Source organism: Rhyacophila brunnea, unplaced genomic scaffold (assembly GCF_057557595.1).
Source record: "Rhyacophila brunnea isolate RB1 unplaced genomic scaffold, BYU_Rbru_1.0 scaffold_16, whole genome shotgun sequence".
In the NCBI taxonomy this organism is placed as follows: Eukaryota; Metazoa; Arthropoda; class Insecta; order Trichoptera; family Rhyacophilidae; genus Rhyacophila; species Rhyacophila brunnea.
Genome location: NW_028232816.1, coordinates 29,028,002 through 29,052,676, shown reverse-complemented (window position 1 = coordinate 29,052,676; position 24,675 = coordinate 29,028,002). Strand labels below are relative to the sequence as shown.

Sequence of the window (24,675 nt, the reverse complement as noted above, 5' to 3'; positions counted from 1 at the left end):
GCGGAATATTCAATATCTGGCTCGTACTCGAATGCGAGACGAAGGAACGAAGCGGATGTAAATGTTCGATGTACTTGTTGGCGTTGTCGGCCATTTGCTCTGCGTGTGTTAACTACGAACCGGCGCGCTTGGCTCCGTTCAAATTGTCGTTGTTGATTTCGTTCAGCTCGTGCCTCTAGTGATTGGGATGCACGCAATTACGACATGCTTACACGCACATTTTTGTTATCTTGTTGGATTTGATCGTCTGTTTTTTCTGCTCTACTATTTTGCATGTTTGTTGCTTTATTCGTTCGACGGCCCAAATGGCCCCCCTTGCGTCTTGCTGGCATTGTGCACTGTAATACACGCACATAAAAATAGATAATTTAAAATAAATCGTACAAAATTTTGCACGCACTGCGTTGTGATATGCCGAATGAAATGTCAAAATGACGCGACGCTTCTCTTAAATTCTTTTTGGACGTAGCGCCATCTGTCATTCAACAACATAAATAATTTCGTTCTGTTTGAAATACGAACGACGGTTAAATTTGTTCATACAAAAATAATAAAATCGCGATTAAAAAATGGGAGGGTGGGGTTAGGAGGGTGAACATTTGGGTTTATAGGTATTTTTTATGGCAAATAATAAAAAAAATACAAAAAAAAAATTGTCAAAAAATCAAAAGAAAATTTTTCTGGATAGAGATACCCTAATCATCTAGCGGTATGAAATATATTTGTTGACCTATTCTCATACCTAACAAATATACATAAAAAAATTCATAAAAATCGGTCAAGCCATTTCGGAGGAGTTCGACCACAAACATCGTGACACGAGATTTTTATATATATAGAGATATTATTTTCATTCAATGTTTTCCGAGCTTACACCTAGCAATGATTGGTGTTTAAAAAAAAACAAATACACTAAGTACTGCAGCACAATATAATATATGTATATTTATATCAAAGTATTGGACCTAACTGCATGCATGTGCTGGTATTATTCAGGGAACTCAGAAATAATGGGAACTAAAATACCTAACGGGTAAGGAGAAGCAGGCAACTAATCTCGAGTAAGGAAGAATACGGGATAAATTTAAACACGTGTCAAGAATACGTCATACGTCGAATACTCGTGCATGTGATGGTATTATTCAGGGAACTCAGAAATAATGGGAACTAAAATACCTAACGGATAAGGAGAAGCAGGCAACCGATCTCGAGTAAGGAAGAATACGGGATAAATTTAAACACGTGTCAAGAATACGTTATACGTCGAATACTGACAACTGCTCTCGGTTTACGCATTGACGTTCATTTAACATTGGTGTATTACACACACTATTGCACGTCTATAATGCGTGGTTCATTTTCGTAGGACCCTGCGTCACAAATTACTGTATTGGTATATAGCCTGTCGGAATTCTATTTATTATCTGTTCTGTGGTATTATTAGTTCAGCAGAATAACGTGGGCGATCTCAGAATTTTTAAAATTTTTATTTTTTCTGCCAAATTTAATATATCATCTAAGAATTACTATTTAACAAAATTTCGTGTGAAATAGGCAAGGTAAACGTTATTAACTAATTTACCCAAATTAATTAATTTTTATTATATACGAGTACCTAAGTATAGAATATATATTTTTTTACTTTTATGTACCTAATATTAAAACAAAAATTTGAAATATTCATTATACCAAGTTTGATCACCAAGCAAGAGTTGTACGGGGTAGATAGTATGTATATATATGTAGTATACGATTAATATAAATTTACGCTATGATACTTTCTCGTTTGTGATGACATTTTGCTTATGGCGGCGTTGTAGATATTTGACATATTATTATCGCAGGCGAGCATACTGTGAAGGATTGCGAGCTGCGTGCGAGATTGGTACGAATTGAATTTAAATGATATTATATTATTAGAGTTTCGTATATTATGTTTCGTTGATACCCCATGTGCGGAGCGCCTAAGGCGTCGCACGGGGGCGTTCGAGCGCAAAACGACACGAAGCGAAAACCCAAATGTCGCCAAGTATTTCACGGCACTATGCGTAAGTATATCAATAATATTTTGAATATATGCAAATAGATACTCATAGTAAAATGACACATAAAAAATCAAATGCGTTCTTATTACGTCTCCATACTAGTTTTCCAACTATTCATTTGTCTTGCAATACTTACATGGAATATTTACAAAATAGTTTCTCGTGCAAGCAACGTTTTTTTAGAGGGTAATTCATCATATCCAAACTTATCGTTGAGGTTCAGGAAGGGAAATAATTTGACACCTAACTTGCAAATACCAAAATAATACTTTTTTTTGGGGGACAATTCTATTTTACTACGTTTTTCTTAGCTCGTATTCTTTTTTTTGTCCGGTGGTTGTTTATCCAGTACAAATCTTGCAATCGATTTTTAACTAACTTCCCGACTAGCTAGATATTTGAAACTTTTAGAATATATCAGAACACGATGCTAATGCATTCTTTTAATACTTTTAGCCATCTTTAAGTAGAATAGAATTCATTTTCATTTAATTCTGTTTTGTATGATAAGTTATTTCGGAAGAAATCCGTAAAAAGTAAAATACTATTACTGGTTGCTAAGGGGATGGTCCTAGAAACTAAATTATTAATATATACGTGCGTTACTAAATAAATCAAAATGACATTTCAGTATTCTATATTTGTTTGTTTGTTGCAAAAGAGCAACAAAATGATTTGTTGACAATTGCCTTATTTGTACATAGAATTGTCAAGTTTATATGATTCAACAGAAAATTTAAAAACGTGGTAGGTATATAAAAAGTTCTTTTTATCTTGTGATTATTTGAAATAGTCAGGTAGCTCAAAATTTCGTTCGTTACGAAACAAGGAAACCATATTATTATAGTGTAAAGATATTTCACTGTTTATTTATATCACTTCACTATAAGTAGGTACTAGCCGCGAGTTTATACAAAGACGGCCGCTCTACCAATAAGGATAACGTGGATGCAAAATGCATTTTGTTTTTTTTATCAATGTGTAGATGGATATTTGATCCAGTGCAAGAACCAAATGGGTTGGGACTGTTGGGAAAATGGTTAATAACTATTCCTAGTATAAAAAAGCCTATTACATATTATACTCCGCTCAGGAGCGAACATGTTAGTTTATTTTTTTTATGTAATATACCTCAAATCTCATGAATTTTTCATTCATAATCAAAACTAGATTTCTTAGTTTTTCTTCGGTTTTTTACGATTTTGAATATTTAATGTACCAACCCTCATGCTCGTAGTAAAAAAATCTCAGATTCTTGATAATCTCATTTACAACATCTCAACACATCATGTCCCGAGAAATAGAAATCTCGAAATTCCTTTAAAAATATCGAGACATGAAAAATATTTTTCGCCAACCACAACATCGAGTAGATAGTAGAATTGCAATCATTCAATTTAATTAATTTTTAACATATGTGGACATTACAAATTATAAGTTCAAGACGTTCACAACATGACATGAAATAATATAATCATACAAAAGCAGTGAAAATACAATAATACATAATTATATAGAAGTACCTACACCGAGTTTGCTTAGGAGACCCTACTTTAAGATTTTATAAAATAGCGTCCACCTAAACTCATCTCACGCAACTGGAATATAATGCAAGTGGAATATAACATACGAGGGTGGGTCAATAAGTCCTTAGAAAAGCCGACAGGTGGCGCGACTAGTACTGTAAGCGGTTTGTTTTCATGCAGCGGCACTACCGATTCAGTATGCTGCGAAGTTTCAATCAGATTGGTCGGGTTGTTGTGTGTTTCTCGTACATTTAAAAAAAATATTCTTGTGGAAAATGGAAAAATGGAAAATGGAGAAAATTGAGTTTAGAGCTGTTATTAAACATTTTAATATAAAAGGGTTAACAGCGAAGGAAATAAAAAATGAGTTGGATTTAGTTCACGGCATATCTGCTCCTTCACTTGCAACTATTTATAACTGTTTAAATGAATTTAAACGTGGTCGTACATCAACAAAGGATGAACCACGCTCAGGACGTCCTGTAGAGGTGACTACACCAGAAATGATCAATAAAATCCACGATATGGTGTTAAGTGACCGAAGATTAAAGTTGAGTGAGATAATTGAGGTTACAGGGATCTCAAAAGGTAGCGTCATTTCTATTTTACATGACAAATTGGGCATGAAAAAAATTTATGCAAGATGGGTGCCGCGTTTGCTCACAGTCGACAATAAACGCAATAGGGTGGTGGCCTCTAAAGCCCTGTTGTCGCTCATGCAACGCAATCTGGATGAATTTTTTCGTCGCTTTGTGACTGTAGATGAAACATGGATACACCACTATACTCCCGAGACGAAAGAACAGTCAAAGCAGTGGATTGCGAAAGGCGAACCATGTCCAAAGAAGGCGAAAACCGTAAAATCGTAAATTATGGCTACTGTATTTTGGGATGCACGTGGAATTATTTTCGTTGACTATTTGGAAAAAGGAAAAACAATAACAGGGGATTATTATGCATCTTTATTGGACCAGCTAAAAAACAAAATTGAAGAAAAACGGCCTCATTTAAACAGGAAAAAAATCCTCTTTCATCAGGACAATGCCCGTGTTCACACATGTTTACGATCAATGGCTAAAATTGAAGAATTGAAGTTCGAATTGGTCGACCACCCACCGTATTCGCCAGATTTAGCCCCCAGTGACTTTTTCCTTTTCCCAAACTTAAAAAAATGGCTAAGTGGACAACGTTTTTTTTCAAATGAAGAAGTCATCGATCGGACAAATGCTTATTTTGAGGACCTTCCGAAAACTTATTTTTCTGACGGTTTAAAAAAAATTGAGAAACGTCTAACCAAGTATATTGAGCTCCAAGGAGATTGTGTTGAGAAATAAAAAAAAAATACAAAAATAAAAACTGTTTTAATGCTTTTTTCTAAGGAATTATTGACCCACCCTCGTAGTTATCGCTCTCTCAATTGGCATTACCAGTGGCAGGTTGATTTATTGGTCCCGGCCGACTGGGATTGTTGAAAATCGCAGAATTTTTATAACTTTTCAAATGTTTAATAAAAAAATACAACAAAATTTTAACCGTCTCCCTTTTTTACTGGTTTATTCTAATCCCTGGATTGAAAAAAAAAATATTCCGTAAGCCCGGGATTACAATTTTTACATAAAATAAAGTTACTTATTTTATACGCATAATGCAGTTACTTAAATATTTCAATTGGGTATCGCCTCAAAGTGATATTATTTTTGCCGATTTGAAAAAGCATCGCACGTCACTGAAGGTTCACGATTTTTCTCCGAGATTTTTCCGGACCGACCGAATTTCCCGAACCAACCGTGTGTAACTTACCATCTTTTTCCCTTGATAGTATCTTTATGAAAAAAATACGCAAAAGGAAAAATTGGGGCCGAGCTTTCGGGAGAAAATATAGCGGTTTCAATGAGAACTTAATGATCCTTCAAAACATATTATTATATCGAAGCACTTGCCTACATATTTTTACAGCAACATACGTATTAGATATGGCTACCATGTTTTAAATCTAAATCAAAGTAACAAATGACAAAAAAACAAACGTTCACAAATCTTTTGTGTGTTCAGTTAATAATGAATCCGATAACCAATAATATTTAAATTTATTTCAGATTAATTTTTAACATAGGTCACATTTATTTATTGTACTCTGAGATATAAGTACGTATTTACTAAGTAAGGAGGCCTTAGGTCGGTATTTGATTAATAAAATATCTTTGACAAATATGTTTTATGAAGAATAGTTTATAAAATCTTTTACAGTTTTATAATCCATAATAAGTACATATTATAATATAATACGTTTTATAAATAGAAGACTAGAAACATAAAAATATACATCCAACATACGTTGTCCATTTTTTGAACAACCTTTTATAAAATATTTTACAAAGTGTAATATTAGGTATGTCTCACGTATTTTATAAAATAATACACTTCAAAGAAATGCCATAAAGCATTTGATAAAAGGTATTTGTCAATCACTTATAGTCTAATACCGACCATAGTAACAAGCTATTTTTTTTTTAATTATTTAATAAACGTCATAGTTAAGGCCTTGTCCACATGGCACGTGGCTCGCCGCGATTCGTCGCGAGTGAATGTGGGCACCTCAATGAGGTCACCCGGGGCCTTGTGTTATAACTTGCGAGTTGTAGTCGCCCGGTCGACATGACGTCATATGGCATCATTGTGACGTACTATACTACCGGAGTGATAATAGCATTCGAGAATATAACGCTACTAAAATAGTGGCGTTATCCATTGTCCCCATACACAAATAGGTGTTTCAGTATAATAATATCTATGGTGAGCCGTGTGCGTTGGACGGCTTGCCTCGAGCGTGTATTGGCTGACGTCACAATTACGTCATGTCGTCAGGTGACTTTATATCACTAGTTAGAACATAGGGCTACTGTACTTCGACCGCGCGCGACAGTCGTCACGGCGCGAGTGATTGTGGACGGCTCAATGAGGTCACATGTGACTTACGCGAATCAAAACGCGCCATGTGGACAAGGCCATAGATTAAAAATCGTAAATACGTACTATACACAAAAACAGCTGGCCGCACATTATTTAAAATATATATATATATATATTATATAAACGATGTATTGAAGTTAGTTAGTTCGTGTTACTGCCTCTAGTTACAGTGGTTCAAATCAGGGCGGATTTGCGATAATATAACCGGGCTATGACGTCACCCGCGAAGCCTTAAAAGCTCGCACAGTTGCGACGTACAAACACACGTCAGCAGTCATAACTTCGACGGTAGGTACCTAGTTAATTGATACTATTTTGATATACATTATAAATTACCGAGAGTGCAATGTGTTTACTAAATAAACGTGTCGAATTGAGCATTAGAATAATTACAGAATTAATGGCTTGGTCATGTGGTTTGAATTTACCATAAATTTACTATAAACCAGTGTTTCCCAACGTGGGCCGTACGCCCCAACGAGGGGGGGGGGGACAATGTTCAAATCATTAATATTATTTAGTACATTTTTTGTTGTTGTTAAAAAACGCATTTTCAATATTTTAAAATATTTTTTTGATATTGCAAACATGACTTTCCGAGAAAATTACTGTGCCCATTCCCCATCATAATATTTAGCTGAATGCGGCGCTTTATCGCTGTACTTAAATGATTTGTTTCTGAAAAAAAGAAATCGTTTTGATATCACAAACTGTGGAGATTTAAGATTAAAATTGACCAAATTAGTGCCTCACATAAAAACTCTTTGCAGCCCACATCAAGCACAAGGATCGCACTAATTTTCTTCCGAGTTGTACATCTACTATAATATACATTGGTACTTACGTACGAAAGTTAAATTAAATAATTACAAGATAAAAAGAACTTTTAATATACCACGTTTTTAAATTTTCTGTTGAATCATATAAACTTGACAATTCTATGTATTAATAAAAAAAAATATTGTACTTGATAGAAATACTGTATAAATATAGAATAGCGAAATGTCATTTTGACATTCCATATTGATTTCGATAGTAACGCACGTATATAATAATAATTTAGTTGCTAGGATCCCCTTAGCCACCAACAGTAATAACTTTCCATACAAAACAGAATTAACTGAAAATCAATTCACTTCTGCTTAAAATAGCTAAAAGTATTAAAAGAATGCATTGTTGTCGTGTTCTGATATATTCTAAAAGTTTCAAATGTCTAGCTAGTCGGGATGTTAGTTAAAAATCTTCAATCGTCCAATACAAATCTTGGACGAACAAGAAAGAAATTTTACTGGACAAACAAGAATACGAGCTAATAAAAACGTGATAATAATAAAATAGTATTGCCTGTGTGCATTTTTTATTTGAAGCAATTCATTTTTTTTTTCAGAATTTGTTAGTTAACTATGAAATTTTGATAGGGGGCATGGATATTTTGAAGCGTTGAATGGGGATGGCACAAATAAGGTTGAAAAACAATGCATACACATACATTTTGAGAGAAAATATGACGTAGTTGGAGCGACGCTGATTGAGAGAAATCGATGGAATAAATAGGCTTCATGTAAGAGCAGTCATAAATAACAATAATTAAATTTACTTTATGTAATCCGTGCGCAGTAGAAGAAATTGCAATTTGCGCAATTTCAGGGTTACGTTGTTCCACTATAACACTAGGGGTCGTAATGGATTGGAAAATAAAATCGCAAAGTGAAAAAATCTGCATGGTTGATCATGAAATCAATAATAATTTCAACTATGCATTAGGTAATTTATTGTTTTCACGCGTTTCATTGTATGTAATAACATACATAATATGACGTAAAAACTTTGTATTTGAAAGAGAAATTATTCTAATGAATATTTCGCCATACGAAATTAATAATATACAAATTCAGTGAATTACATTTTACCGTACATGTTGCAGACATACGTTTGTGTCGCCGTTGGATTACGGCGTGTCCGAAATTCTAAATTGTACGCATACAGTTGGCCGCATCACAGTTCACTATGAGATGTTGTATCAGAAATAGACAACCGCATAGTATTGAGATCAAAATCATGTCTAAATAAATACGTAATAAAAATCACTGAAATGCAAGGGAAAAACAGAAGAAAATATGTAGGTGGGTACATATTTACGTAATTTAGAAATACAATCATATCGTATATATTTATATAAAACTAAGAATAATTCAAAAATAAGTTAGCAAGTAGGCGCTCATAATTATCAAGTATTGTCGAAGGGTTGAGGAAGGCTGTTAAAATCCGACATACTAAATAGTGCACACTAAACTTTGTCAGTCGTACGTATTTGTTTTCAGTAACAGCCTACATCCACCCTCTGCTACTGGTATCAAGTTATATTTATCAAAATTAAGGTTATTATTGAATCCAATACAATTGGAACATTACTGTCCGCAATGCTTCATGAACGTGTCATTTTTTATCGCAATGATATTCGCCATACGATCATCTTTTTCCGGTACGTCAGCTCACGTGAACTGTTATTTTACATGTAACCACAATCTACCCTAACTATAATAATTCTAGTTAAATATATCGCCCACGGTGGCCGCGCGGCTTAAGCGTTGGACTATCACGCCGTGGGTCCCAGGTTCGACTCCTAGGTCTGGCAAATACACATATTGTTTTTCAATTTGTGTGTGAGTCAGGGTATGGACCTAATAGGTTGAGCAAGTGGCTGACATCCATTTCTCGTAAAATACAAAATCTGTTAATACAAACCTCTACTCTGTGGAGGCCCATATGATCCTATTAGGATCAGACATGGTCGAAAAAAAAATATATATCTATATATATCAGCGCCATGCTATGTTTTCAATGTTTGGCAAATTCACATTGGCGGTTTAGGTAGTTTAGTAGACAATATATGTGATATGTAATTGCCAGGCTACCTCTTTCATTTCTCTCTAAAAATACCACTGTTCTAACTGTCAAGTGGTTTCTTAGCTCATACAAATTAGCCGTTTGCTGTTCAAGAGAAGTGGCTTCGGCGTCAGGCAGGGTTGTCATAGAGTTTTAAATTTGAATTTGTTTTTGTTTATCATTGTCATAGGGTTATCCGAGCTAACAAACGACAGGGCTGTGAAATTCGTACCACGAGTTGGATAACCCTGTACCTACATATATCATTATCAGCCGGGGTCGATCACTGCTGGATGTGAGGCCTCTCATAACTCTCTCCACAATTCTCGGACCCTAGCTCCTTGATGCCACGTAGGTACATCCATCAAACTTTAAGAGCTCTTCTATCCAGTGGAGGGCGTCCCTGTGGGCGTTTAGCGGCCAATGGGTACCACTGTATAACGGCATTTGTCCAGCTGTTGTTCATTCGCCGAGCGACATGACCAGCCCATTGCCATTCATCTGCTTAGCGACCTCTATCACATCGCGTACTCTTTCTTGTCTGCTTCCTTATCCATTGGTTTATTTTGTGATATTTACGCGCTAAGCCCAACATGCACCTTTACATGCATATATATAAAATTCTGAAAGATTCAAAAGTAGGTTCACGGTGAACTGTGATACTGTGAAATGTACTACAATTCAATTTAAATTATTTTTTTTTAACATATTGTGGATATTACAAATTATAAGTTTAAGACGTTCACAACATGATATGAAACATTATTATAAAGAAGAAAAGTAGTAATAAAAACGATACAAATGAAAATATAGAAAGAGAACATAATATTATCTAAAAAAGCAGTGAAAATACAATTGTACATCTGTAGAAATTCAAAGAAGTACACCGAGTTTGCTAAGGAAATCCCATTTTAAGAATTTATAAAATAACGTCCACCTAAACTCTCCCTCACGCAAGTGGAATATATCAACACTCGAAGCAATTTCGTTGGACATAGTTATTGCCCTTCCAATTGGCATTACCTGTGGCAGGTTGGTTCTGCACCTTGGGAGAATAAACACATGTTTGTGTAACCAGACCTGTCGAGGTTGTGGATCTACCAATATTCTGAATTTAACTTCTTTATTTCTTCTTCTTTCGACCATGCCCGATCCTAATAGGATCATATGGGCCTCCACAGAGTAGAGGTTTGTATTAACAGATTTTGTTTTTTACGAGAAAGGATGTCAGCCACTTGCTTAACCTATTAGGTCCATACCCTGAGAGACACAAATTGAAAAACAATATGTGTACTTGCCAGGCCCAGGATTCGAACCTGGGACCCACAGCGTGATAGTCCAACGCTTAAGCCGCGCGGCCATCGTGGGTGTGAATTTAACTTACTCTTCCTAATTTTGGAAATACGCAGTCTTGCGGCTTTAACTTGTAAAAGAACTTAGGTAGTTACAGATACTAGTCAATTTTAATATGTATATTTTTCAGTATAACCCTTGATTTAAAAAAAAGAACGCTGAAAATTTTAAAAATACAACCGGAAGTGTAGATAGAAACGTCACCGTGTGAAAAACTCGAGAAGTATGTCAAGAGGGCATATGCATAGCTTCCGTCGCGAGGACTCGTCAGAAGGTTTGAGTGGTTTACGCGGCCAGAATTGAAGAGACTGTGTCAGAAGGCATCTGGTACTTCTCTGTCAAAATGGGTACAGAAGTGTTGCCGGATTTAAATTGTAAAATTTATGTGGGTACATCTCTATTACATTATTGTCTTTGATTTTAATACCATCTCTATATATATAAAAATCTCGTGTCACGATGTTTGTGGTCGAACTCCTCCGAAATGGCTCGACCGATTTTTATGAATTTTTTTATGTATATTTGTTAGGTATGAGAATAGGTCAACAAGTATATTTCATACCACTAGGTGATTAGGGTATCTCTATCCAGAAAAATTTTCTTTTATTTTATTGACAATTTTTTTTTTGTATTTTTTTATTATTTGGCATAAGAAAATACCTATAACTCCAAATTTTCAGCCTCCTACCCCCACCCTCCCATTTTTTAATCGCGATTATATTATTTTTGTATGAACAAATTTAACCGTCGTTCGTATTTCAAACAGAACGAAATTATTTATGTTGTTGAATGACAGATGGCGCTACGTCCGGGAAGAATTCAAGAGAAGCGTCGCGTCATTTTGACATTTCATTCGGCATATCACAACGCAGTGCGTGCAAAATTTTGTACGATTTATTTTAATTTATCTATTTTTATGTGCGTGTATCAAAGTAACAATGCCAGCAAGACGCAAGGGGGGCCATTTGTGCCGTCGAACGAATAAAGCAACAAACATGCGAAATAGTAGAGCAGAAAGAACAGACGAACAAATCCAACAAGATAACAAAAATGTGCGTGTAAGCATGTCGCAATTGCGTGCATCTCAATCACAAGAGGCACGAGCTGAACGAAATCAACAATTGGAACGGAGTCAAGCGCGCCGGTTCGTAGTTAACACACGCAGAGCAAATAACCGACAACGCCAACAAGTACATTGAACATTTATATCCGCTTCGTTCCTTCGTCTCGCATTCGAGTACGAGCCAGATATTGAATATTCCGCTTATCCGAAAGTGCTGATTGGTGCTATGGACAAAGAATGTCCCCATTGTCATGCGCTCAAATTCAAACATGAGTCAGCCGGGATGTGTTGCGCATCAGGAAAAGTGCAACTACCAGAAATTGAGATACCGCCAGAACCATTAAACGGCTTGCTCATCGGCACGGTTCCAGATTCAAACCTGTTCCTGAAGTCCATTCGCACATTCAATTCATGCTTCCAAATGACTTCGTTCGGAGCAACAGAAATAGTTCATAATACTGCGGCAAATGGTCAACAATTCCATTCTACGTTCAAAATCAAAGGCCGAGTATACCACAAAGTAGGCTCATTGCTGCCAATGCCAAACGAACCACATACATTTTTACAAATCTACTTCATGGGCGGTGAGGACATCAATCATGTGGATGTACGTTGCGGCTACAATAGCCTCAATTCGCCTAATGCCAGGCGCATCGTCGGCGAACTGGACGCCCTGTTGAATGAGCACAATGAATTATTGAAATTCTTCAAAGCACACATGCACGAATTGCAAAGTGACAATCACGCTATTGTCATCAATACTGATAAAACACCAGCTGGAGAGCACGTGCGTCGATTCAATGTGCCTGTTGTTGACGACATTGCTGGAATCATGGTTGGCGACCGCACATCGACGCGAGAAATCGTGATTCGAAGAAGAAACAATAATCTGGAGTTCATCGCTGACACACACCGTTCATACGACGCTCTCCAATATCCGCTAATTTTCTGGAAGGGACAAGACGGATATTGCATAAACATTAAATAACGAGATCCTGTCACAGGTAATTCATTCATTATGAACATCATTACTCATTTTGAATTGAGAAAATGAATGGTTGATGTTTTTTTGTTTTTATCGGCGGTCATCGTCTACAGCGCTCTATTCCTCTTTCTGTCATAGATCCCATCCCCACACACTTCCGATACTTTCGTTATTTTTTATTTAACAACCAAAATATTCACTAGAAATAATTTATATGGCAGAACAACGTTTGCCGGGTCAGCTAGTATTATTATAAATATACAGCAAAATATTCAACTGTGTTGGTTAATTTTTTTTGTAACTGATATTAAATTCTGTAATATGGTTATTATCCCTAAAAACATATAAGTAGCAGCGCTCGAAATGGAAAATTTTACGAACCGGAGCGCTCGATGATTTTACGAAAATATTAACATAGTTATCTAAATTTATGAATATCATATAAAAATAAGTGTTAGGTTTTTTTGTTTTATGGCTGATCCAGCTCAGACAGTCAAATTATTTTCCTACGAGATTTTATTAATCGGAACGGCGCTCCGGTGCGTTCCGGTCCATTTCGAGCCCTGATAAGTAGTAAAGTTTATAAAATTACACGTACCCACAGAGGTTTTACAACATTAAATATTACCACATGATAACGGACAACTATTGAATAACGTGTGTACAACACAGTTGAAAGGAAACTAAGTAAATAAGTAGTGGAAATGAAAATAACTGAGTGTTTTTACCTAACTAAAAATTATGTATTAGCCGCTTCGCACAGCAGAACTCGTTCGTCTGCAACGTGTCGAATACGTCAATGTGGCGTCATCGTTGTTCACAAAACACACGTTGCCAAATGGAGCTCTGCACATTGGTGGAATGCGGCTTTTTTGTTAAGGCTTGATTTATGGCTGTGCGGCAGACGAGGTGAGTTTAGATATGAGAGCCGGCTTATTATTAACACTTTTTACATTGTAAATATTCCATAATATTCTTAACACATTTGCGTATTGTATGTACCTACTTGTTTTTCTTCGTATTTACTTACTACATTGACTATAAATCCGCATCATGGGTTTTAACATAATGTTTTATTGCTTTAAATTTATATAAAGTTCCTGACAAAGGCAATTGACGCCGATATCTTTTAGGAAGTATTTAGAAATTAAAATTCAGCTCGAGCGAATGATGAATATAAAATAAAAACAATTTTTTTATATTATGTTAGAGGCCCCCCTTTAATTTTTATGATGAATTTATAGCATCGTGTGCGTTATATAAAACCCACCATTGTACACATAAATAGTATTATAATAATTACAAGATAAAAAGAACTTTTTATATACTTACAACGTTTTTAAATTTTCTATTCAATTATTATGCTCAATATGCTCAAACTTGTACTTGATATGAAGTAAATAAAAAACAAACAAACAAACCAATATAGAATACCGAAATGGCATTTTGATTTCCATAGTAACGCACGTATATATTAATAATTTAGTTGCTAGGACCACCCACTTAGCAACCAATAATAGTGGATTGGATTACGGATTTTTTTCCGAAATAACTTTACATACAAAACAGAATCAACTGAAAATGAATTCCATCCTACTTAAAGATGGCTAAAAGTACTAAAAGAATGCATTGGCATCGTGCTCTGATATATTCAAATGTCTAGCTAGTCGGGATGTTAGTTAAAAATCGATTGCAAGATTTGTACTGGATAAACAACCACCGGACAAATAAGAATACGAGCTAAGAAAAACGTTGTAAAATAGTCAAATCGTTTTGAATTCGCGCATGCGTAAAGAGATGGCAAATTGATGCGGGAAAAAAGTTATTAATAATAACAATCTTGTTAAGAGTACTAAATTAAATCGGTTTATATAATATTTATATTAGGTACTATTATATAATAATATAGACGCACTTAGACACTTCATCTACAAAACAGATAAATAATTAAGAAAGTTTTTCACGAAGATAGGAGTTTTACGAAAGCCCTTTAGCAGAACTTGAAACTTTACAACAAATAAAAAAACTAAAGTACATAAAAAAAGGTTTGTAGACAGATTGTCAAATGCTTCAGATATAGGTCTCGGAAAACAATGGTACGCGAGCTACGGAAGGATTTATTTTCACCATATTGTTTATAGATGGAGCATAATATTATATATCCACCGAAATGTGGACGTATTCTAAACTGACATACGGTCACAACAAGCGAGTCGGTGTGCTAATGCCAGCGCTCCATTGGCGAGCCAAAGGACAATAAATCGTCCGATTTGTCTATGCTCTGCTACTGATCAACGAACGAATAAAAAAGTCGAGCTGTTAAAAGTTGGGATTATTGTAATGTCTTCCGATAATCCTATAATTTTGTGTTATTTATATGTAGACGTGCATAAAATAATATAGCAGTGAAAACAACACAAGTTTTATGTTTTCTTTTATGAATTTCGTAAATACAAATAAAAAAATAATCGATTAATCTTTCATTTTCTAATGTGTAAATTAATAAAAATAATCATTGAAAATGTTTAAAACAATCACAGTTTTTTTCCGGTCCGAATGATCGCGTATTAATGTCAAATCGAATTTGCATAGTGATCGACGGACGAAGTCTGGCAACTCAGAGAGTAAAATATCAAACATGTTTGAAATCCAACGAGCCTGGTCTGCGGATTAGAAAAGTCCGCAGATCTGGGGTGCTCCACGCGAAAAAAAAGTCCGAAGACTGTAAATCGTCTGACTTGCGTGCCAATGGAGCGCCGGCTTAACATTCCGCGTACCTACATTGAAGACTGAAACATTACAATTTGATTAGTATTTTTTGACACTCCCTTGGGCCATTTTATTAACACAAAAAATTGAATTCGACTCATAAGTCTGAAAAGATTTCCAACCCCTCGCTTAACGGGTAAGAGTACTCACCTGAACAGTGAATAACGCGAGTTTGAATCCCACTTAGTATATTTTTGAGATTTTTCAAGATAGTTAATTTCAATAATAAGCTAACATTCTTTATTACAGGTTTATACAGGTATTAACCTACATGTTACGAGTTATAATGAACTTTTCAGGTTTTATGAAAGCAAATATAATTTATAATTATTTTATCATAAGCTTCACGTGTTTATGTAGAAGTATGATATTGGTAGAGTGTGGTAGAACCATGGCCCCCACAAGGGGACTACTGACAGGGCTCTAGCGTGGCGGGTCAGCCAGTTAAGTGAGAAAAACACACCACAAATATCCTACCTTAGTAGTAAAAAAGTCGCCTGCGGCGCTATTTTCCTAATCGACTATTAACATTTAAAAATATATGACTACGATATAATTTTATGTGATATGATGGTGGATTGAATTAAATGATAATTCACGTGTAGATTATTTTAAGCGTGTTTCCTGACTTATAAAATGGCTTTTTATCCAACATGGCGTAGGGTTGCATGTTGCCATAAAAGGTGGTCGCTATCAGGGGTTCGTAATATTATTTTGAATGCCGACAACTCAATAAATCAACTGGATTTATAAAAAAATCGCTAAAACTACAAGGAATACACTTAACATTGGGGTGCCGTGGAAAATCACACTGCCCTTAACCTTAGAAATATGTAGGGGAGGGGGCACCATAGATCCTGGCCTGGGGGCTCGTTTCAGGATGTGGGGGCCATGGGTAGAACACTTACAGTTTTGATACTTGAAGTTGAACGTCAGAGTGAAACATTTCACCAGTGAGATACCCTTCTTTCTCCGCGCGAATAAAGAAAGCATTCAAAAAAAAAGAGCCCAAAATAATTTCGTTTGATCAAATAAAATACAGTTCAAAAATTTGCTTGGTTTTTTTAAGGGTGAGAAGTGGTAATTGGGTTAGCTTTATGCAAAAGTTAAAAAGAAACAGGTTTACCAGGTACAATTTCCGCTACAAAGAATGAAATCACGTGTAAATTTTAATTGAATTCTATTTTAACTTTTCGAGATTTAATTTGAATAATATGTACGTATATTTTTTTTCTTTGAATCGCACACTCTTCGTCATGCGTATCAAATACGCTGAAAAAAATCTTGTCAATGAATGTTGAGCCTACATAATATATATTATGTACTTATATGTAAGTGAAGCTGAAAAAATATTGCTATGAATAACAGTGAAATTATCTGCAAGTCGAAGGATCATGATATCCGTGCTACATTTATCTACTAAGCTTACTCTGAATTTAAAATACCTACCTTACTATAACATAACGTATAACAAGCTTTAAAAAGGATGTATATACTATATACTGCCCTCATAAGGAAAAAGGCAGCTTTGCGACAAAAATCACAAACTGAGTTAGTGTACAGATAATGCTCTACGTGAAATTCTGAACCATTTAACATAAAGTCAAAAGCGGTATAAAATTTATTTCAGTATAATAATCAACATATTGTTTTTCATTTTTTTTCCACAAAAACGGTAGTTATTCTAAACAAAAAGACATTATAACTAAAACATAGCATCGATTGAAAATATACTGGTTTTTGCTTATACCATTTATATCAAATGATTCCCACAAATTATTTAAACAAATATTAAGAAAAGTTGAAAAAACGTTAATGTCTCATTATCTCAAAATGTGACTTTGGCAAAAAACTGCATTTTTGCTTATGGGGGCAGTATAGTCAAGCGCGTATACCGTGGTATAACGAACGAGAGATGTTGTGCTGGGAGCGTTTCAGGATTTCTTATATTATAACTCCAAAATCAATAAAATAAGTGTTAAATATAATAATATGTCGTATTCGGACAGTTAATTATACCGGGAAGTTTATTGTCAGGCGTGTTTTTTTGACTGCTCATGACCGTGCTAACCACGAGCTGTCAAATGTCGTTGAGTAGTAAGTACGTACTGCAACAAATTTTTAACACGTTATTGAACTTTTTTATCCTATTGGAGATTTATATTCTGATACCGGTGAGTGTTCTCCAAAATATAATAGTAGAAAGGTTTGGCATGCCTATCATCGCAAAGAAAAAATAAATTAGTATTTAGAAGATGTAGTGATACATCTAAGATGGTCTTTGATTTACAATAAAACATGATAACGATAAACAATAAAAAAAGAGAATAATTTACCCACAGTTTAAACTTTTAAAGCGTGGTACAGTACAGCATGCCTAAATTTGGTCAACTTCTTAGTATTTTATATGTACCAGGATATATAAACATGTATTGGTATAATTAACTATGATTTTTTTATTCAACGAATAATTCACAAGATTAAGAATATAACATTCTTTTTATTGAACATACATAAATTGAAAACACTTCTGAGAAAAGATATAACCAATGGAATAAATCATTTTTTTGCAAAAAAAATACGATACCCAGCAGGATCGAGCCTGCGTCTAAGAATAAAAAAATATAAATGTTTGTAAACAGTTTTTATATAACGTTTATTATGGGTAGATGTATGTTGGTTTTAGACCATAGAATGGCTGACAATCACAATGAACCTGCAATTAAATAAAAACAATATTTTCAGAAAACTAATAAAATCACCAGTCAACACTTTCTGTTTGATCAAGTGTTTTATACTTTATATAGGTAGGTATATACTGAAATATTAATTACTTATATGAGACGACGTGCCTACCTACATTATGCATATTATACTTCGTAAGTCAAACATCATAAAAACGAAAATATTTGTTAAGATTTGATAGTGGCTGAGATGAGTGGAATAATAATAAATAGCATTTGTATCACTAAGATAAGTAGGTATTTATTATACCTACTGTCAGAATAATATCAAAAGTCAAAAGTAACTATATGTACTGTCAACATTTAAAGTGTGTCAAACAAAGATATTAAAGATTTATATATCTATATATAGTTCTTAAATAGTATAAGAAATTGAAGCTGAAAAATAATTATTAATACTAATGATTAAATTACCAGCAAGATATTTCTCATTACATACTTAATCCTGTTCACGTATAACTCTATTATATCTACATTCTGTCAACATCTGGTAAACACCTTTAGATGCATTCAATAAGTCAATTCCACGAATTAATAAATAATGCATACATCAAAATGAACCCTGAAACTTGAATGCGTTTCGAATGGATGGATAATTAATTAAAAATACTTCTGTCCAGTGTGTATTTAATCCAGTGCAACGACACAATGGATTATGCGAATGAAGCTCCACTCGGTGGACGCCCATACCATGCGTCTATTAGCATCGAACATGGTAATTTACCATTTCGAGCACGAAATGTCAAAACAAACTAGCAAAGGATGTAAAGAAAAGTTTACAGCCATCTTTCAACATACCAACCAACATCTAAAAAATTTACACGTCTACTAATTCAACTACACTAAAATTGTTGGGGATCGTGAACAATACAATAATATGTTCATATTACTCCTTTTTGTTATAGGCCTAATCCTAAGCCTTTGGTACTGACCAAATAATAATTTTAATTGATCTAATTCTGTACTATTATAGAACAAAACATGTCAGTTAAAATTTAAATTAAAATTCCATTAAGTAACTTCAGTCGACAGTATTAATTTTATATATTGTAATTAATTAAATAATCAAGAAATAAATTTCTTTAATTATTAATAAATAAATAAATAAAATAATTAATTAATTAAGAATACAAAACGCTTTCAGTTTCTATTATGGGAAGCTACTGGATACCTGGATTTGTATAGTCAATTAGAGGATTTAAAGATGAAAACTAATTAAAAAGTTATATCTACATAAACAATATTGTGCTGATCAAAAACCTACCAACCTATTAAGGTCTTGATGATTTGATTATGGAAGGACTATTATTTATAATAAAGCATTCACTTTTCATATAAAAATTGTATTTATGGTATGCCGAGATCAAGCATATTATACTATTGATAACGAGTCGATTCGTGAGTAGCAAAATCTCAGTCCATCTTAACTCGCACACAAATAATTACAGTCAATTGGTAGCGAGCACTAACAATAACTGTCCATTTGACGCAGATAAGGTGACTCGTGTGTCCCTGATAACTATCTTAGAAATCAGGAGCATCTGTTATTTGTTCTACCAAGATACCTAACCTGCTATTGGTGATGTCAATTGACAGGGCAATAGCTGTGTTCAATCCAGTGGGGAAGGGTGGATGTAGGATGTTAGTAGGATCCGACATAAATAGTGCACACTAAACTTTGTCAGTCAAACGTATGTGTTTGAACTAAGACTACACTGTGTAGATAGTGTTTGTTAGTCTTTAAAATTCAATTAAACACTGCCAAATCCAAGTTATACCTAGTAGATAATAGTCCAAAAATATTCAATTATCTATGAAATATCTAAAATTATTTTATTACATTGTACATAATTTTAGATATTTTATAGATAGAAGAATATTTTTTATAGATTATTGTTGGCATAATAATAAATTAAAAAAAAAACTATCTAACACCGATACTTTGTATTCTTAATTCAACGAAAACAAATAAATATGAGTGACAAAGTGTGCACTATTTTTGTCAGATCGTCCATAGCGTACCTAAACTAGTATGGTTTGGTTTGGGCAGGGTTTAATTGAATTTCAAAAATTAACCAGCACCATCTGCAAATAGTATACTTTGTTCAATGAAAACAAATAAGTGTTACTGACAGAGTTTACTGTGCACTATTTATGTTGAATCTTAACAGCCTACCTTCATCCCTCGCCACAGGTTCAATCAAATCCCCTGAATTTCATTTAAAAATAGTTCCACTTACTTTTATTTGTTTTTAATGTCATGTGAATGCTTTGAATTTGTAATTTATCATGTTCATTATATTAAGTTTGAAATTGTATACATTTAGATCTATCTCTATTTATGTATATATCTGACTGTGGTGAATTGATTGTTTACAACTCATTTTAAGAAACCAAATAAATTGGTTACAAGTGATTTTATATTATATTCTTCTTGGTCGTACTTTCGTGGATGAGGATCGTGACCATCTTTGAATTTTGTCATACTTTGAGTGACCAAGACTTCCATCTCACTAAAGAATTTCTTTTTAAACTATCTAGGAAGTTCCACAATAAGCTTTATTATTTTTTTAAATCGGTTCATTATAGACGATAGGTATTAACTTGGATAAGCAAAAATTCGTCAAGTCTCCAGTGATTGACTGGCAGGTTTGTAAATAATCTAAGGCCAAAGAACATGTAAAATTATGTTGATCAAATATTTTGCAAACCATTGCAGTTATCGTGATTAAAATAGCATACGTGACGTTTTAATATAATATAAAGAAATATTATCAGATATCTTTCGCTTTGAGTCAGATAACATTTTTGATTATTATGTATTGAAACGTCATTCTCTCATGACAGGACAAGAATGTCAAATAAACATAAACACAATACGTCGGCCGGTTAACCAATTAGCGTAGATATTTAACGAGTGTATTTATTTTGTTCAGTTTGACACTGCATTCATTTAAATTTTTGTAAATAATATCAATTCGCAAAAAAAATCAGTTATCAGGTTAGCTGTCAAATCCGTACGTTTTTTTAAGGTGTAACTAAAAAAGTGATCGCTTACCGTGTAATATGACAGAAGTCCGGCATTGTCATCGAGCACAAACCACCGATATTGCCACCCTTTCATCACGTTTGTCCATTTACTTAAAGATCCTTCCATTACTGCCATTTTCACTAATTGATGTTTAATAATTCAGTAAAAAGTTGTCTGCCGAACAGCACGCAGCTGCGGTTCGGGGGCCATTACATTTGTGCATTATGTGTGGAATATCTTCAATCTGATTGGCCGCATTATATTTTTAAGATTCATTGGTCCAATCCGCTTTCTGCGCATCTGGAGTGAAATAAAAAATAACAAATAATAGCTTCATTGTGAATCCAATAGATGCCAGTTGAGAATTTTTTGAAAAATATAAAATTGATTGATTAGATTTAGTTGTAGTTTTGGGGTCAGCAATTAAATTTATTTTATGAGCAACTACAGATTAATGATCTAATTATGAATGAATTCATTTATTTTCTATCATACAAAAACGCTCTATTAAAAGATGTGACATTGCAAACGTATAAATATATAACATTATAATATTATTAAGTTTATAGGAATTCCCTACAAGAATCTACCTAGATAATATTATCATACTAAACTAAACACTACAATAATTATTTTTATATACCCTTTAACTCAATAGATAATAATTATAAACTTACAATAACAATGAAATAAATTATCTAGTTCACACATAAATGAAACTTCTAATATATGATTCAATGAGTAAGCCATTAATACAAAAATCTATGAAGAAATATCAATAGTGTGTAAGGTGCTGGCCTTTCATTTGGGGGCTCCGGGCTCGACTCGGTGAGGTCACAATACATTTTTTCAAACTCTGGGTGTTTGTGAATGTTTATTTTCTATTACTAATTTCAATCATTGGGCCTCATAACCTCTTGTAGTGTTAACAAGAATATAATATAATATGTATCTACCTATATATATATTTTAAATAAATTAAAAAGAAAAAAACTACTGATGGGATATATTATTTCTTTAATATTATAGGTATTTATGTCATTAATCATGGACGACATGTCAGTCTTTAAAGACGAAGGTAATTTAACATGTTGTTATTTCCATGTATCTAATTCAAAACAATGATCCAACCAAAAAGGTTGATCGAAATGCTGATAATATAAAATCCACCCTGAAGCGTCAATTACATTGAGCTTCTTTACGAGCTGTTTGTTGGCGAATTTAAAAGCGGTCGATTCAGCTACTGCGAATTGACGATTACACACAAAACTTTCCATTCGCTGATTATTTTGACAAAACGTAGTTCGTTTTTTACCGGGATGTTGCTACTGTGCTCTACTGCGCAGACGTAGTAGGCCCACACGCCGGCGTGTAAAGTTGACCGGCTTTCAACTTTTCTCGGTAGTGTTTACAACCTGCTTGTTAGCTTGTTCGATGATTACACTGGGCGACTTTACAGGCAGATTTTAAATTCGCCAACAAACAGCTCGTAAAGAAGCTCAATGTAATTGACGCTTGAGGAGGATGATATCACCATTCCATGTTGTAAACCCCATAAGTTCAAATCAACTTTTTTTCAGGAGGCAGTAAAAACTGTCTATTCTTCGTTAGTTTGGACTCACCTACACGTTAGCGATAACACCCCATTGGCTGAAAATCACTTCATACAAATTGGCCGTTCAATTAATAGTCCTGATTGCCTACGGAATATCAAAAATTATGTATGCGTTATCGAATCAAATTTATTTATTTTACATATAATGAACATAACAAATTATAAATTCAAAGCGTTCACGACATGACATAAAATTAGTGTATTGTCATGACCATAATGATAAAATGCAATTATAAACATGTATAATCACGCATGTTGTAGGACTGCACGTTTAGCGGGTTTTAAATTTTCATGCATTAGTCGCAACTTGTATGATGTTATGCATGCACAATAAAATGATAGTGATAAACCTGCCGGGAAAAAAATGAACTACACCGCGCAGAGCATTTTGCCGTTTACCAATTTTTACAACCTGTCAAATAGCACCATACAATGACAACGCGTCTCGCTTACGCTTAAAAAATGAGATTGGCAGACAGTCAGTACTTTTGTGTGTAAATAGTTATTATCGCGATAGCTTAATTTACACATTATTGGTGCCAGTAAATTCATGCTTTAAGAGCCTATTCTGTTCGATAAATCAATGTCCTTAAAAAGAATATAACAATTTTTTTCTTGGTAGTTACAATTGTTTGCCGTTGTATGGACACAAATTACGAGATTTTTGTGAATAGATTTTTTAGGTGATTAAACGTATTATGGGTGCAAGACTCGTTCACAGAGGTGCACATTTGATAACACTATACTTAATTGGGATTTATGAGTTTTACAAGATAGTTTTGCTCTGGCTAGGGGTGAAAATATAATTTACCTTTTTTGTCATTTCCTTCATATAGTTTTAAATGACACAAATCAACCTGCTGATTGAAATTTAAAACAAACTATTTATTTAATTTTCAGCAAAATTTTTAATGGTTCATACATACTTAATATTATATAATAATACTTTATCTACATATTTTACTCATGATTAGGATCGGTTTCATCCAGTTAGATTGAGATTCTCACCTATGTAACTATTTACTATTCTGTTTTTTGGTGTTACTACATGTTTTTTGGTGAGAAGTGGCGGGATGGGATTGATGTGTGTGTAATAAGCCTCGTCTACATTCGTGCATATTATTCTTTTGCTAGATGAATGCATTCCAGTGCATGCGTAGCGTTCGCATTGGCTGCCACAAACCAGTTTTAAATTGGTTGTTTTTTGTGATGAAAGTGCCAGCTCATGTAACTCTACCCGTGTCCGAAAACTTGTACGTATGCAGTTCGCCGTATCACACTTCACCGTGAAATGTTGTATCGGAAATATATGGCCATATATTAAAGACCGTTCAACCTCTTTGGGTCGTATAGTACCGACATAAAATTCATGTCTAAATAAAACACGGTTCTTGACGTTTGACACTTTACAGGAAGCCAGCAGCAAACAAATTTAAAAAATAGCCGATATACTGGATTATTTGTTTAGGTTAGATTTTCATTCTTGAATTCATGAATTTTGCCAAAATCAACAATGAAAATTGAATTAACGTTTATATTGAATCTAATAAAATTGGAGACCGTATAGTATACAGTCATCTCTTTCCGATGAGAAAGCGCATGGCGAACTGTGCCACGGTGAAATGTTTTATGTACAATTTACATGTAACCTAAGTAAATAGGGAAGGGAGTAAATAAAACAAGATATA

The 24,675-nt window shown here is 34.0% G+C and overlaps 1 protein-coding gene across 1 annotated transcript in view; it reads right to left on the bottom strand.

Annotated features, from left to right (window-relative positions):
• LOC147074614 (oxysterol-binding protein-related protein 9) overlaps window positions 1–21,596 on the bottom strand; it is a 201,317-nt gene extending 179,721 nt beyond the window's left edge. The window contains exon 1 of the mRNA XM_085943848.1: window positions 21,400–21,596. Coding sequence (XP_085799974.1) covers window positions 21,400–21,507 — 108 coding nt within the window. The 5' untranslated portion in view covers window positions 21,508–21,596. The remainder of the gene's footprint in view (window positions 1–21,399) is intronic.
• Between the last annotated feature and the right edge of the window lie 3,079 nt (window positions 21,597–24,675).